The 17,507-nt window shown below is 40.5% G+C and overlaps 2 protein-coding genes across 2 annotated transcripts in view; both read left to right on the plus strand.

Annotated features, from left to right (window-relative positions):
- Positions 1–17,507, plus strand: part of LOC106964736 (contactin-associated protein-like 2) — an 89,879-nt gene that overhangs the window by 47,204 nt on the left and 25,168 nt on the right. The window contains exons 13-18 of the mRNA XM_015060415.1: positions 7,107–7,343; positions 7,451–7,684; positions 7,762–7,895; positions 9,430–9,523; positions 15,251–15,481; positions 15,561–15,635. Coding sequence (XP_014915901.1) covers positions 7,107–7,343; positions 7,451–7,684; positions 7,762–7,895; positions 9,430–9,523; positions 15,251–15,481; positions 15,561–15,635 — 1,005 coding nt within the window. The remainder of the gene's footprint in view (positions 1–7,106; positions 7,344–7,450; positions 7,685–7,761; positions 7,896–9,429; positions 9,524–15,250; positions 15,482–15,560; positions 15,636–17,507) is intronic.
- LOC106964737 (uncharacterized) lies at positions 2,006–5,972 on the plus strand. Its single transcript, XM_015060416.1, has 2 exons — positions 2,006–4,802; positions 4,843–5,972. Exon 1 carries the CDS (start codon positions 2,973–2,975, stop codon positions 4,677–4,679), a length of 1,707 nt encoding a protein of 568 aa, XP_014915902.1. The 5' UTR covers positions 2,006–2,972; the 3' UTR covers positions 4,680–4,802; positions 4,843–5,972.

The following is a 17,507-nucleotide window of genomic DNA, read 5'->3' on the forward strand; positions in this document are numbered from 1 at the left end:
AGTTTTTATAGAGTGTTTTAGTGTTTTGTTTACCTTTGTCATAGCAACTGAACTAACGGGCGCCGGAAGGGAAAAGAGCGACTGCTGTCCTACAGTCATATGAAAAAGGTTGGGCACCCCTATTAATCTTATTCATTTTATCTCTAAATACTTGGATGTTTGCAACAGCTATTTCAGTTTGATACAGCCAATAACTTATGGAAACAGTAATATTTCAGTATTGAAATGAGGTTTACTGGACTGAAAAAAAATGTGCAGTACGCATTAACACAAAATTTGACAGGTGCAAAAGTATGGGCACCTCAACAGAAAAGTGGCATTAATATTTAGTAGATCCTCCTTTTGCAAAAAATAACGGCCTCTAGTCGCTTCCTGTAGCTTTTAATGAGATCCTGGATGAAGGTATTTTTGACCATTCCTCTTTACAAAACAATTCCAGTTCAGTTAAATTTGGTGGTCGCCGAGCATGGACAGCCCGCTTCAAATCATCCCACAGATGCTCAATGATATTGAGGTCTGGGGACTGGGATGGCCATTCCAGAACATTGTAATTGTTCCTCTGCATGAATGCCGGAGTAGATTTGGAGCGGCGTTTTGGATCATTGTCTTGCTGAAATATCCATCTCCAGCGTAACTTCAACTTTGTAACTGATTCTTGAACATTAATCTCAAGAATCTGTTGATATTGAGTGGAATCCATGTGACCCTCAACTTTAACAAGATTCCCAGTGCCGGCATTGGCCACATAGCCCCAAAGCATGATGGAACCTCCACCAAATTTTACAGTGGGTAGCAAGTGTTTTTCTTGGAATGCTGTGTTTTTTGCCGCCATGCATAGCGCCTTTTTTATGACCAAACAACTCAATCTTTGTTTCATCAGTCCATAGAACCTTATTCCAAAATTAAGCTGGCTCGTCCAAATGTGCTTATGCATACCTCAAGCGGCTCTGTTTGTGGCGTTCTTGCAGAAACGACTTCTTTCGCATCACTCTCCCATACAGCTTCTCCTTGTGCAAAGTGCGCTGAATTGTTGAACAGTGAAACCATCTGCAGCAAGATGATGCTGCAGGTCTTTGGAGGGGGTCTGTGGGTTGTCCTTGACAGTTCTCCCCATTCTTCTTCTCTGCCTCTCTGATATTTTTCTTGGCCTGCCACTTCTGGGCTTAACAAGAACTGTCCCAGTGGTCTTCCATTTCCTTACTGTGCTCCTCACAGTGGAAACTCACAGCTGAAATCTCAGACAACTTTTTCTATCCTTCCCCTAAACAACTATGTTGAACAATCTTTGTTTTGAGATAATTTGAGAGCTGTTTTGAGGTGCCCATGATGCCACTCTTCAGAGGAGATTCAAATAGGGGAACATCTTGCATTTGGCCACATTAAATACCTTTTCTCATAATTGGATACACCTGGCTATGAAGTTCAAAGCTTAATGAGGTTACCAAACCAATTTTGTGCATCAGTAAGTCAGTGAAAAGTAGTTAGGAGTATTCAAATCAATAAAATGACAAGAGTACCCAAATTTTTGCACCTGTCAAATTTAGTTTTGATGCATATTGCACATTTTCTGTTAGTACAATAAACCTTATTTCAATACTGAAATATTACTGCGTCCATCAGTTATTAGATATATCAAACTGAAATAGATGTTGCAAACACCCAAATATTTAGAAATAAAAATGATTAAAATTAATAGGGGTGCCCAAACTTTTTCATATGACTGTAGTTAGCTGAGGTTTTATGTACATATTGTTTAATTTACGTTAGTTATCAGTTATGAATATGTTACCTGTGATCTGTTTAGCCATAGGTATTTCTATGAGAATGTTTATGTACAGAAGGAAAGAAAAGAAATACAAATCCATTGTATATTGTACAGTAAAATACTGGATAGTGTTAAGAATGAAAATCCTGATCGATGAATCTTAATTTGTATTGACACATGGAGCATAAAATCAGCCAAGAAAAGCATTCAGGCTTTACTTATTTTAACTTTCAGCGCTGAAAGGAGACGCTTTACCATTACATCCGAGAAGAGTTTCTAAAAAAGTCTGCAGCGTCTGAGGAGCAGGCAGCTGATTACATGGACTGAAGACACTCCCTGAAATCACACCATGTCTCTGTGGCCTGATAAGTTTCTGTTTCTCTGAGGAATGAGCCTTAGTGTCTAACAGAATCATAGATCTAACTCTGTAAAATGGGCCTTTTGTCTAACGGCATGTGACTCTTTCTCAACCTGGTAAAGCGTCTCAGCAATAGCGATGAAGTGTGTAGAAGGGTAAAACAAGTTGTGCCTTTTTATGGAAGGATAAAAAGAAACGGTTCATTACAGAAATAAGCAGGTTGACAAATGAATGCCAGAAAAATAACATTGACACAATGTCTAATAAGAGATTCCATGAAGATTTGAAAAGTAGGAAGTTGTGTCTACCTCATTATTTTAACCTGTTCTATATTGTTTACAGGTTAGTAGAGAAAAATCAGCGTCTGTTACACCGACACCAGCCCTGGTGCGTGTCACAGATTCTTGGGGGCTTGTCCGGGATCGGCACCACCCACTGGTCAGGAGCTGATCCAAATATTGATGACTGGGACCAGGAGCGAGCAGTTTCTACTACAATTTGGAGTACTAAAAGGAGAGACTGTCTTGACAGGGGTCAGTGGTTGGCCTTTGAGACTGAGTGTGAGAAGGGAAGAGAGCAACTAGTCGGATGTTGGATGAAAAGGCCTGGTGTGAGACATTAGGAAAAGTCTTCCGAACCTGTCTGCAAGCGAACTCTTTCAGATCGCCAAACATGTTGGTCCTGTGCCTGACAAAGATCTGTCTATGCTAGAGATGATGATCCTGAGGGCTGCCTGGAATACATTAATGCATTCATGTACAGTAAAACCTCTCTGTGAGTCAGAGGACAAAGGGATGGTTAAATTATTGGTTGACCACTATTGACAAAGTGGTCCAAGTACGTAAAGTAATGTTGGCAGAGAAGGTTTCTGATGTTGATGTTAATGCCATTGTTGAACCATATAACATAACTCTTACTAAATCCTCTAACACAACACAGGGTGTGGTTAGTGACCTGAGTCCACCTACTACCATACATTACTCAGACAAAATGTCTGCAGCTCAAACAAACATTGCTGTCACTACATATGACAACACTAACACAGCTGCAGTAAATCCAACAGCATCCATACTAAATGATGATTTGCAAACAATTCTGTTAAGCTACACAGACCTGGGCAAAAAGCTGATGCAGTGTGTTGACCCTTCGGTTACAAACCCAGCTTCACCTCAGTTTGCAGCTACCAGAGTTGGGGCATCCCGAGACCTTAAAGTGGAAAGCGGGCCAAATGGCAACCACCAGCAGCAATATGAACAATTTGTCCCCATCAGAGAACTTTCATTTCTTCCCCGGAGAGAATTTAAGATTCAAGGTGGCCAGATTGGTGATGATTCATCTGACATATCCTACAGTAATGTGTGTAGACAAATTGACAAGGGGATTCAAAATAACTTTGCTGACTCTGATATTGTCCAGGCTATGCTCAAGATAATTAAACCAGGTAACTTCAAAGACATGTTGATAAACAAAGGTGATATGAAAGTTACAGAGCTGAAGGGATTTCTACAATCTCATCTGAGGGAGAAGAATAGCGCTGAACTGTTTCAAGAGTTGATTTGCACCAAACAGCTTGACAGTGAGACTCCACAACAGTTTCTTTACAGAGTAATGGGACTAAAACAGCGAATAATGTTCACTTCTAACCTCCCTGATGCCAGTATTAAGTACAGCAAGGCAACAGTTCAAGATGTATTCTTACACACTGTTTATCAGGGGCTCGGGCATAAACACAATGACATTCGAAGGGAGCTGAAATCCCTCTTGGCTGAACCTGATGTCAAAGACGAGAAAATCCTAAGGCATGTAATGAGGATAACAAGTGAGGAAAATGAGAGACGACAAAGATTAGGACCTGTACCCTGTCAGAACCTCGCCACTGTCCGCAGTGCACAGTTTGACACCGACACACCACTAGAACAACATGCAGCACACCAGAGGAGCAAGTCAGTTGTCGACACTGACATCATCAACCAGCTAACCTCAAGAATTGATGCTCTCACTCAAATGGTGGCTTCTTTGAAACAAGGTGCAAGAGCACAACAGTTTGAGCAAGCCTGCCAGTGTTCACAAAGAAGAATAGGTCAGGTGAGGAGACAGAGAGCAAACAGCTGTCCCACCTGTGTTGAAAATGGCTCATCAAATTGTAACCATTGTTTCTTTTGTGGTGTAGAGGGTCACAGCGCTGTTGGCTGCCTCAAAAGGTTGCAGCAGCAGGAAAACTACAGCCGGTCACTGGAGAAGGGACAACCAGTGACCGGGGTCCAGCCCCAACCAAAGACAACATCAAGTCTACAAGATACCCCTGTCTCCACAGCTGGGGTGACAAAGAGACCATCTCAGAGAAAAGAAAATAGTGCTAATTTGTCACAGGACTCAGTAATCAAGAAAAATGAACAGGTTGCAAGGCTGATTGAGAGAAAAGGTCTGATCCAGTGCTACCTTAATGGACTAGATGTAAATGCATTACTAGACACGGGGGCCCAAGTCAGCATGATTGATTGCACCTGGAAAAACAAACATTTGCCAAATATTGACATTCAACCTCTGGACTACTGAACAATGAAGATGAAAGTGAATTACAAGTATATGCTGTCAATGGGGATCTGATTCCATTTGATGGATGGGTTGCCATAACTGTAAATCTACCTGGAAATGAAGACCCCAATCTGATGATTAGGGGTCAGCAGATTGGCTGACCCCTACAGGTACAGAGGTACAGAGCTTTTCTGGTGAGCAGTCTGTCCATTGAAAGACCCCTACTTGGTTTCTATGTAGTGGATGAACTGATCCTGGGACAACAAAACAAGCCAACACTCCAACACTCATAATGTTATTCTGTGGGGCCATCTCAATCTCAAAAGATAAAGCTGAGAGGATAGTGAATTGCATATCCACCACTAAACCCAGCATACAACAGGGGTGCCTCAAGGTTGGCCGACATGATGTCATCATTCCAGCAGGGCAAGTTTCATGGATAAAATGCAGGGTCCCATGTAATATGGACCCTTCTGACTGCCTTGTCCCTTTAGAGCCAGGTGAAGAGGGTGCAACCCCACAAGAGTTGGATGTTGGAGGGGGTTTGTTTGAAATTCAGAGCTAACTACTTTGTTTGTTCCTGTTGGAAACAACAAAAACATGACATAGTCCTGCCCCAACAGACTACTTTAGGTTGGATTCAGTCAATCAAGAGTGGTAGAGACGTACTCACCTATTGATGATGCTGGGGACCAGCCAGAAACTACTGTGAAGATCAGCAGCACGACTACTGCAACTGCTGATGAAAATTCCACTCAGTGGCACCCCCACCAGTTGACCTTAGCCATGTGGAGGAGGAACTGAAGGAGAAAGTGACAGAGATGCTCTACGAAGAGTCAACAGTCTTTGTTCAAAATGAAAGCGACATTGGTTGCATACCAAATCTTCAAATGTCAGTCACTGTCAAAGATGATATTCCTGTTCAGAGAGCGTATACCAGTGTACCCAAACCACTGCTAAAATAAGTCAGAGTACATCCAAGATCTCCTGCCAAAAGGGTGGATAGTAAAATCTAAATCCCCATATTTAGCTCCAGTTGTGTGTGTGAGAAAAAAGGATGGGACACTGCAGCTGTGCATCGACTATCGTCTATTAAACCAAAAGACTGTCCCTGATTGAAGGAGCATTAGAAGGACCATCTCTCACAAATTGTACATGCATACAATTGTACGAGACATGAGTCCACTGGTTTCTCACCTTATTATTTGATGTTCAGCCACCACCCCTACGGCTGCCAGTTGATCCCTTAGGGTGCGTTCACACTGCAGCCTGAAGTGACTCAATTCCGGTTTTTTTGACGTAATGCGACCTGTATCCGATCTTTTCATGGCAGTGTGAACAGCACAGGTCGGATTCTTTTTCGAATCTGACCCATATCCGATACGTATCCGATTCAAATGCGACCTAACGTCCAGGTCGCATTCATCCGAACTGAACGTCACTGTTTCTCAACAAATCTCACTATTCTGAGTCCTGATATGTGCAAGTGGGAAGAAAAACAACAACCATGACGGACTATATAAGGATTAAGTTGATAATATGTTGCTCCGGCTGGATAACAACTTCAAATATGTAAGCTAAGCTCCACCATTAGCCTCCATGTTTACTTCCACAAATACTGAGCACTTCTTCTTTTTATGGCAGTTGGCAGAACACTTAGAATGCTGACGCTATTGCACCCTCCACTGCGCATGCGGGACACTTTCAGGTCGTTTGCCCGTTTACACTGCAGAACGCATACAGGTCGCATTTACTGGCAGTGTGAACGGCCCCGGCAAAAAAATCGGAATTGCCAAAAAATCGGAATTGAGTCACTTCAGGCTGCAGTGTGAACGCACCCTTATTTGGGCTGTTTAAAGAGACTAATCCAGTAACACCCAGGGGATATGCACAAAAATGGTCAAAACAGATGTCCCAGGCTTACCGCATTGCTCAAGAAAACAGCAAGCAGTCAATAGAATCTGTTACACGCACCAGAGCTGGTGTCGGTGTAATAGACCCTGATTTTTCCTGTGAACCAGATAGAACAGGTTGAAGTAACAGGGCAGACACAGCATCGTACTTCTCAAATTCTCCTGGAATCTGTTCTGAAGCCGGTTGTCAGTTATACAGATTCTGGAGCGATTACGAGAGCACACTGCCTCCTACTGGTAGCTTTCTGCTACTGCAATAAAGTCAATTACAATAGAAACCAAATCTTGAAACTGGAAATATACATAAAAAACCCATATCAATTAATTCAATATCAAAATAGCAAAAGAAAATAATAATAATAATAATAATAATAATAATAATAATAATAATAGAAACCATTACTTTTTGTGTATGCCACACAGGCAAAATGACTGAAAGTCGGGGCCACTTCAGACACATAGAGTTTTGTCAGCAGTATGAAACAGCAGCTTTTGTCTAAGTCACACTAATATGTTTTATCTGTGATGTCATCAGGTGCTTTGAGTGGCCAAAGGGGCTTCCTGGGCTGCATGAGGTCTCTGAAAATAAATGGGATCTTCTTTGATCTGGAAGAAAGGGCAAAGGTGACTCCAGGAGTGAAGCCAGGCTGTCAGGGCCATTGTAGCACCTACAAAATGCACTGCAGGAATGGCGGAAGGTGTGTGGAGCAATACAATGGATACTCATGTGACTGCTCTCTCAGTGCATATGATGGACCCTTCTGCACTGATGGTACAATCTTTCACATTTTTATATACTGGATTATATTTAATGAAGGTGTATTTTTAATTCCCCCTTTTTTGGTTGCTTCTTCTGTGTGTGGTGTGTGTACATGTCAGACGTAGGAGGGTATTTTGAGGCAGGAACCATGGTACGCTATGACTTTCTGTTGGATCATGGCGGATTGTTGCTAGGCGACCCAAGGAGCTTTTCAAACCTTGCCTATTTAGGGGAAACCAACCTCACCCAGGAGGAACTGGTCTTCAGTTTCAGTACATACAGTGCTCCAAGCATTCTTGTGTACATTAGTTCAAGGACCCAGGACTACATGGCAGTGGTGCTGCGACACAATGGTGGGCTTGTTAACACACCTTTTATTTGCCAGTAAAAAATTTGTCTGTTTACATAAAACGTGTCTACTTGTGTGTAGGCTCTCTCCAGGTCCGGTACAGTCTTGGTGGACTTGTAGAACCTTACACCATAGATATTGACCATCGCAACATGGCCAATGGTCAGCCGCACTCTGTCAACATAACAAGGAATCTGAGGGAGATTCGACTGCAGGTTGGGGCACTCATCCAGCTGGTAGTGTTTAACATGGCTAAAGTTGATCATTCATAGTGAAAGTGTGCCAGAAATTCTAGTAGGTTGAAGATGGATTCTTGACTTGTGCTGTATAACCAAATCTTCAACAAAACGTAATCCCTTTAACCCTTTAGTTCCGATGGGAGTGCCAGCACTCCCATTTGCACCTATTTTCAATTGCCTGTAGAATTTGAACCACATAAGATAGAGTAATCATTTTTTCCCTATAAGAATGACACTTACTTCTCTGACAATCAACATGTCCCAGAGCGCTGTATGTTTGCACAAATGAGTTCACAGATTTATAGTAACTAGAGGAATGCAAAGATGCAAGGCAAACTCCGACACACATCGTCCATCTCTATGATGATCGGTGGTAGTTTTAGCACACTAGCGCTCATTCTTTTTTGGTAAAATAGTCTGATACACGCAGCCAACACAAACCAACATCACATAGATTCATACAGACACATTTATGGATCCAGAAAGACCAAGAGTAGAGAGGTTTTATTCTTCGTGCAAAGCTTCAGAGCTTATTAACTCACAGTTCTAGCTGTTGAGAATGAAGCCTAAGGATTGTTATGACCCGGATACGACTGTGGAGATGAAGTTTTATAATGGTCAGATATACAGGGTTAAATTAGATTATGAGTATGACTACAAGTAGCTCTGGGATAAGAAGCATCTTGGCCATCAGCTAGAATGTTTGATCTAAGTTTTCCCTTAAGGGCTTTGTTCAAACCAACCAATTTTTTCAAAGCTTTTATTGACTACAGTGGCCTTTATTTGATAGTGAATTGACAGGAAAGTGGGTAATGAGAGAAGGGGAAGACATGCAGCAAAGACCACCAGGCCAGGAATCGAACCTGCAACAGCCGTGTCAAGGACTAAGGCCTCCATATGTGGGTTGTGCTTAACCCTTGTATGTGGAAATGGGGTCCAACCGACCCCACACACGTAAAGCTTGTATCATTTGCCATAGTCCTCTACTTTTGCCTCAGTCCTCGCACGCACAAGGGTTAAACCCTGCGTCACCACAGCACATCCCAGTAGACCAACCACTTTAAATTAAGTTCTTATTTCTACTAGAATTAGTGACCAAAATTGTAAAACAAAAGTCCTAACCCTATTATTATATGCATCAAAGCTTAATATCCTAACCAAACTGATAAGTGATATGCAGCTGGAAAAAGCACATCTAACAATTTTATTTTATTCATACAATTTATTTAAATAGTTCCAATTCCCAAAAGATGTCATATTTTGGCCTTCCCCCCAAAAGAAAACAAAGAAAACATCTACATTATGTACAGAAATATAAAACATCAGGCATGGTGGTCAAGCAGGTGATGGAGCACCCAACCCGTAAGTCCTCAGCGGTTCGAGTCTGTCTCTCTCTTACAACCCATTTCCTATCAGTCTATTGTGAAATAAAGGCCACTAGAGCCGAAAAAATCCTTTAAAAAGATGTATAAAAATCAAATAAACTTCTCCTTTTCTCTGTTTTCACTAGCTTGACCACTACACTGTGTCGACACACACCCTGCCTGAGTCTTCTGACACACAGTTCAGCTTGGTCAAAAGTATCTTTCTTGGAAAGGTTTATGGTAAGTTTGTTGAGAGGTTGTGAATAAGTGTTTTTCTAGAGGATAATTGATATATTTTTAAGACCTATATATTGGTAAAGTTCCACAACTCAAAGCTCCTGCAACATTTGTTTTCAAATTGTGTTAATTAATTTTTAGTCTGATACTTGAAGAACTAGAAATCCAGAGTAATATCTGCTGGACTATGGATCTGATTTTGTGCCTTAGAGGTTGTTGTAGAGCATTTCAGAATGATTATTTTGTCCTACACCCGCTGAGTGAGCTGACACCCCACCCATGTGAAAATTTTCAGTAGGACTGAGTGGTTAGAGCTCCATTTGTGTAGGTGTATGCTGCTTTGGTTTCCGACATATTAAGAATTATTTTTTCAGGTCATCCAGATGTCACCATCTTGCTCCAAAACAAACCATAGTGGGCTATTTTTTAGTGTTCTGATTGTGTGGGTTTGTTCTGTTAAAACCATCATTTGTGCAGCTTTCCTTCTTGATATATTAGAAACCTCCCTCGTTGCGTGTTGATCAAATTGTGAACTTTGCCTGATTTCACACCAGTGATTTACATCACTGATATAAATCACTGATGATATAAGTGATGATTTACAAATAGTCATCAGTGATTTCTATCAGTGATGATATAAATATTTGTATCGTCACTGATATAAATCAATGATTTATATATAAATGGAAGCGTTATTAGGTTAAAGATGTCTGATTTTAGACTAGCTTTAAAGGAGCACACTGATTGTTTTGATGTCTGTCAAGGCATAGTGGGCGGAGGTCTGGAGAGCGTGATGTGCAAAGGGTCAACATCTATCTTGATATGAAAAACTGAGCAGAAAAAAGGAAGAAATGAAAAACGACTAGGCACAGAAACTAACTGAAGAAAGTAAAGCAGAAAATGTTACAAATGCAAGAGGAGTTTAATATATTAAAATACGCTATGAATATGTTGGTATAACTATTGGGCTTTTGTGATGTTGCAATGTTTAAGCACTTCCTTAAATAAAATGATTTCACTTTAAAAAAAATTAAGGTGTTTGATATTTATATTGAATTTATTTTGCAGAAAGTCATCACAAGGATAAACTTCATACATAATTTTGAAATTAATTTCATAATTTTTATGAAAAATTATGGAAAAATTATGGAAACTTATAATTATATAAGTTATATATTCTTCAATTGACTCAAAAGACTGAAACAGACAGCCTTATGAGCAGACATAGCCAAAGATTACTGCAGCCCAGATGTACTAAAGAATGCTACAGCAAGTCCTTTCTGCCCAAAGCAATCAGACTTTTTAATGCATAGTCTCTAGAGCTGTGCGTTTTAATTGTTGAATATATATTTAGTAATGTACTGAGCAATACGTGTCTTTAAAACTATCGCTGCTGATTGTTATTATTGTTGTATGTTTATTCTTATTACTTTATTTATTTTAATTTTTATTGTATGCTATCCTAGGTCAAACAAAATTTATCTTGTCTTGAATTGCGCCGCTCAAGGTGGCACCACATTGGAGTAGCTCTGTACTTTCATTGAGTCTTTTTTTTCTCTTTTTCAAACTTTCTACTTGAACAGCTGCTCCTTATTTGGATACAGTGTAGTTGGACTTATTTTCCATATTTTTGCTGTTTTGTTATGATGCGTTAATGATGCATTAACCATAGCAACAAGGTGGTTTATAGAGGGAGTTGCTGACTAACATCAGAGAAACTGAAATAATACCACAGCTGAAGCCAGAAACCACAGAGGAGTTAGAAGGAGGCATTGGGGATGCAGAGCAGGAGCAAAGAGGAGAGGGAAAGAAGAAATTCAAACCATTTCCAACTTCAAGCCCTGACAAGGATTCTGTAAGAGTATAAGGAATGCAGCATAATGTGTTTTATGGAGACATGACTGCAGTATTATATCCCCGACTCCTACATCTCTCTTAGACGTAGACTTATTTTATTGTCACTACACAAAGAAACATAAGTAAAATTGGCAATGAAATGTCATCGCTTGGCCACCAGAGCACACACAAAAACACAAGTGTGCCTATAATTAAATAATATGTAAATAATTACTATTTTCAAATAGTCTCAGACAGTCTTCATGATGGGATTGTTGAGCAATCTGATGGCCAGTGGGAGACAACTATTTCTAAGTCTGGCTGTTCTGCAGCGGATGCTACGGACTCTCCTTCCAGATGGCAACCGGATGAACAGATGAACATGGAGGGGATTTTTGTAAACTTTTTATATTTTTTCTTGCTTTTCTTTTGTGAAGAATGTGTTGCTTTTCGTATTATGGGCAACCAATATGTAGTTCTAGAGTCTAGACTCTAGAACTACATATTGGTTGCCCATAATAATAGCTAATAGGGGTTTCTCTGGAATCTATCTAATAAAAATAGATGTTGGTTCGTTATGTTTGGTAAGAATAGTTAGGCATAAAACTAAATCTTGGTTCTCCATGTTTGATTCTACAAAGCAGATGGTCCTGAATGTTGATCTAAGGTAATGAGTAGTTTCTCTAGATGAGCTTCTCCGGATTCTAAGTTTGTTCTAATTTCTGCTCTGGGCTGAGTGAAATCCTGAGATCCAGAGGAACTATCCTTGGTTGAGTGAAGCATATAAACTAAATGTTCCTGTTCTGGATTGCTAAGCAGAATAACAATAGGTCCTCTGGATCTTATTGTTCTAAGCTGCTCCATCCGAGAAAACAATGTCTCCTTTGGGGAAATCGAATCAAAATATGATCTGCTCTGCTCTGAATACACATCGCTGGTGAAGAGATGATCTGTTAGAAAATGTTCACAGGAAGCAGAAGAAGCCTACCAGGGTTGTTTTGAAGCAACTGATTGGACTACTCTCTGCCAGCCACGTGGAGATGACATCAGTCTCATGACTGAGTGTGTAACTGACTGTATAAACCTCTGTGCACCAGTGACCTAAAGGAACTGTTAAACCAGAAACAAAGAGCCTTCAGGGAATGAGACAGAGAGTTATTGAGTATACAGAAGAAGCTCAAGGTCAAGATTAGAGACAGCAAAGAGAAATACAGGAAGAAGCTGGAGAATAAACTGAAGAGGAACAATATGAGAGATGTGTGATAAGGGTTCAAGCAAAAGGAGGATCAGACAGATGGAAGTCTGGATAGAGATGAACGCATTCTTTAACAGGTGCAGTTCAGGAACAAGCTCATCATCATCCTCTCCTGTCTCCAGCCATACAGACATCCCACCTTCCTCTGACTCACAGCTTTCCTGTCAAACCTCAGATGTCCTGTCTTCCACCTCAGTCATGGACTCTTCTGCTTCCACAAGTTTGTCTTCAACTAAATCTCCCTTTGCTCCCTTTGCCTCCACCGCCCACTTTTCTGCATCTAGAAGTGAAGAGGCAGCTGGAGAGACTGAACCAAAACCAGGCTACAGGTCTGGATGGTGTCAGTCACAGAGTCCTGAAGGCCTGAAGCTGCAGATCAGCTCTGTCATCTGGACAAAGCAGACAGCACTGAGGATCATTTTCTTTGATTTCTCCAGTGCATTTAACACAATTCAGCCTTATTTGCTTTGCCAGAAACTACGGAAGACACAGGCGGAGGCCTCAACAATCACCTGAATCTATGGCTACCTAACAAACAGACCACAGTTTGTGAGAGTGAAGGACTTGTGTCTAACCAGGTGGTCAGCAACACAGGAGCACCACAGGGGACTGTACTCTCACCATTCCTTTTCACTCTACACTTCCAATTTCGAGCACAAGTCTGACTTCTGTCATCTACAGAAATACTCAGATGACTGTGTAGTTACTGGGTGTATCAGAGATGGACAAGAGGTTGAGTACAGAGAGCTGGTGGACCGCTTTGTGTCATGGTGTGGGAACTATCATCTAATCTTGAATGTAAACAAAACAGAGGAGATGATTGTTGATTTCAGGATAAACGGAGTTAGATAAAACCCTATTTCCATCATGGGAGAAGAAGTGGAAGTGGTTGAAGAATATAAATACCTCAGTTTTCATCTGGACAAAAGACTGGACTGGAGATGCAACAGAGCAGTCTGGACTTTTTGAGGAAGCTAAGATCCTTCAAGGTTTGAAACAAGATGCTGCAGATCTTAAGTCTGTTGAGAATGTCCTCTCTTCTGCTGTCATCTGTTGGGGCAGCAGAATCAAAGCAGGAACATAAAAAAGCTTAACCTGATAAAGAAGGCTGGTTCTGTTCTGGGGACGACTGTAGGACCTCAGGAGATGATGATGCAAAGAAGGAGTCTTAATAAAATAAAGAAAGTTATGGACAACCCTGACCATCCTCTTCATGAGACTATCTTGAGAAAAGGGTGTCTTCTGTCAGAGTCTTCATCAGATTTGCTATAATACAGACCAGTACAGGAGATTTTTCCTGCAAACAGCCATCACTATCTACAATAACTCTTTGAAGAAACTGAATTAATGAGTTACAACATTTAATTTTCCTTTAGTATTAATAAAGAATTTTTAAATTTAAATGTAAAAATAAATGTATTTGGTTCTTATTTTCTTTACAGTTATTTTGATTTTTGAATAAATGTTCATCTCAGGGTATAGGGGAAGAAATTTGATGTCGGTGTTTATGAATTTTTTGTTGCATTCTTTTGTCTATAAAGTCACAGCTGTTCATAATCAGAAATGGTTCTGAGTAACAGCTGGATATATCTGCAATGCAGAAAGAATTGCCTTTGAGATTTAAGACTTTTGACAATAATTGTACAATAAAAAGTTGCTGTTGGAAATGTGGCAGTGTTTACCAAGGAAGCTGTGTCTGTTGCAAAAAAAAAAGTTTTCACAAGTATTAAAATCATTTTGTTCCACTCTACTGCACATGTGTAAATACATCAAAGTTTGCTCTGTATTCAACAAGTCGTAAGAATTACACTTGAATAGCCAAATATCTCCACTCAAGTCTTTTAAGCAAAATTACCTGTACTGTACATTTAAAATAATTTTTTGTTGTTGTACTTTTTAGCAGCACAAAGGGCTAAACAATAGCCAGTCCCACCATTTTGGATGTTGAAGCTGTGGCACAGAGGCGCACTATCCCAATTCTCAAATTTGTGCACGCTTGTAACCTGCACATTCAAACCCTTGTTCACTTTGAGTACACACTTCATGGAGTATTGGGACCAGGCCCAAGTTCTTGGCTATAGTTCATATCAGTAAATATCTGTTTGAGTGAGTCTTCTCCTGGCTGGCAGTTTTTCCTTTATTGCATTGCTACCATAGAGTAAGCAGTTACAATTATTTCCCATTCTGGTTATTTTTCTATTTTAGTAGACCCTCAGTTTTTAGACATTTGTGTGTTCTGTTAGTTATTGATCCCTGTGCTGCTTTTCATAGTTGGTTAGATTTTGTCTCTCAGTTCCTCACCTCTTGCTACTTGTATAAAAACCTGTGTGGATTTTCAACTAAAACATTGACACGGCAACCCACCAATTGCAGGGCAAAATCCTTTCTCCATCACCCCAATATGGCAGCAATGAATGAGTAAATACAAAATAATACAATACTATGGAATATAGTATTGTAATATACATTCTTATATACAGTATATGTAAGTTTTATATTTAAACACAAATTTGTTGTCGGTGTAATCAACACAATCCACTTTGAAGATGACAATGAACCTTTCAGAAGTTTGGACAGTTCCTTGTTAATACATAGTTTGTCTGACTTTGTGATGATCTCAGCCTCTTTTCTTGTTGTAGAAACGGGACAGATTGACCCCATTCTAATAGAGCGCTACAACAGCCCAGGCTTTGTTGGATGCTTATCCAGAGTTCAGCTGAATAATGTGGCACCGCTGAAAGCTGCACTTCGCTCAGGCATGACTGCTCCAGTCAGCATCCATGGAATCCTGGTCCAGTCCAACTGTGGAGCCTCACCACTGACCATTACCCCCATGCCCCTTGCTAGTGACCTATGGCAAATAGAAGCTGGTAGAATCCCACTCAGATAATCAGAGAATGTAATAACATGTCCTAGTTCAAATGGATAACATATTTGTTTTATCTGCAGGTGGTGCAGTTTTTCCCTTCAAAGACGAAAAGATTGGAGGTGATGCTGCTCATCAGAATTTTGCAGTAATTGCAGGTAAATATTTTTTTATTTCAAATGTATTTACAGCTGAAGTGGCAATGGAGGCAGCCAGCGAAGTGAGAGGGTCTAGCATTCTGTTACTGCCAGCAGAATGCTAGACCCTCTCTAGCATTCCCTGTGTGTCCTACCTCACCCTGTGTGCTACGCAGGGTGAGGTCCAATTCTCACCCTGAGCGGCACACACTGCCAGGGCAGGCCCCACATGCCCATTCTGCCAAAGAACAGTGTTGCCCCTATTCCCTTTCATCCAGGTCCATACCCATTAAGTGATGCATTCACTAGATACCAGATCTGTTCAAGTTCAATGTTAGTTTTTCTTGCAGGCATACATTCTCTTCATAGAAACATGATCTATGTTCTCAATTCACTGAAACAATATGCTTTGTCAACTAAGCAAGGTGTGAGCTGCTTAGTTGCTGGTGTGAGCTGCAACTAAGATTTGAGGAATCAAAGCAGATTTGATTCCTCTCTGCTATGAGGAATCAAAGCAGATAATTTTCCTTTCAAATCTGCCCTTCAAAAAGGGTCTTCATTTGTATGTGGTGATAGTTGAGGAGTCAAGTCAAGTTTATTTGTATAGCACATTTTCAGCAATAAGGCGTTTCAAAGTGCTTTACATCATAGAAACACCAAATATGAAACAAGCAGTAAATATAAGATTTTGTCAAGTGCAAGTATCAAAATCATGAAATATGTGGATCAGTGTTCCAGCTACTATGAATCTACTATGCAGAATGAATACCTCAACTTCCTGGTCTGCATCAGTTGTACATAATCATAATCTCAGGGTTTTGAAGTTGATCCGAGTGATGAATCTCCACTGTGTGCTACACTGGGATTACAATCGCCTCTTCCGCCAAAGATATTAATCGTAAATGTAAATAACAGTTTTTCAATTGAACCTATAAGAAATCGGCAAGGCTCTGAATGAGGGGATTTTCACATTTGACATTGCTGAAGTGGAAAAATCCCGCTAGCTGCAGCAGTAGTTCAGCTGGCTGCGAGTCCAGCTCACAGACCACACTGATGAGATTTTTTTTTTCCATTAAATGCAAAGCTGAGGTAAATGTTTCCCTTCACTGCCTTGCTGACAAACAAAGCGCAAATAGAAGGAGCTGGAGGGGAGACCCAAGAAGGAAACTGTTCTGCGGTCACTGGGGAGATCGCCTCCAATCGAATTCTTAGCAAGAATTCGATTTATGCAAACCTCACACACCCCTCCACCTTGTATCCCGCTCAAAGCAAAACGAGTGGTCCTATGGTTCCTATAGCGCCAGTAGGACCGGGTCGAATGGAGCCGGGCTGGGCTGGGCCAGGCTGGACCCTGCAGTGCAAAAAGGGTTTTGGTCTCTGCTCGGAGCAAATCTTCGCTTGCAAAACTCTCTGCTCACTTGGTGGATTTTTTTGTGCCATAATCCAAGAGTACACATTTACAGTGTGAAGACAGGATTTCGTGTCTTTTGTTACTTTTGCTTACATTTTCATTTTGAAAGCAGGACCTAATGTATTTCCTCTCAAAACTTGTAATGCTTGTACTCAAAACTTCTCACGCTCACACCTAGTCTCTGCTTGAACTCTGCTCGCTTCTGAAACATAGAAGTGCCTTTTGGCACAGTCGCCTGGCAACCTCTCATAATTGCCAATAGAATACAGGTGTCAAACTCCAGTCCTCAAGGGCCGGTGTGAGATAAGGTGGCTAACTGCGGATCTCAAAGTAGCGAACGTTCCAGAAAACAGAACAGTTTTTGGTGAATTTAAAAAAAAAAGTTTTTTAAACAAAACTTTTTGTTTTTAAAAAAGAAATCATTACAATTCCAAAAGTTTTGATTACAATTTTATTTTACTTAACTGAGGTTTTTTTTTTTC

This window comes from Poecilia latipinna, unplaced genomic scaffold (assembly GCF_001443285.1).
Source record: "Poecilia latipinna isolate Pla-1442-1.1 unplaced genomic scaffold, P_latipinna-1.0 Scaffold1711, whole genome shotgun sequence".
NCBI lineage: Eukaryota > Metazoa > Chordata > Actinopteri > Cyprinodontiformes > Poeciliidae > Poecilia > Poecilia latipinna.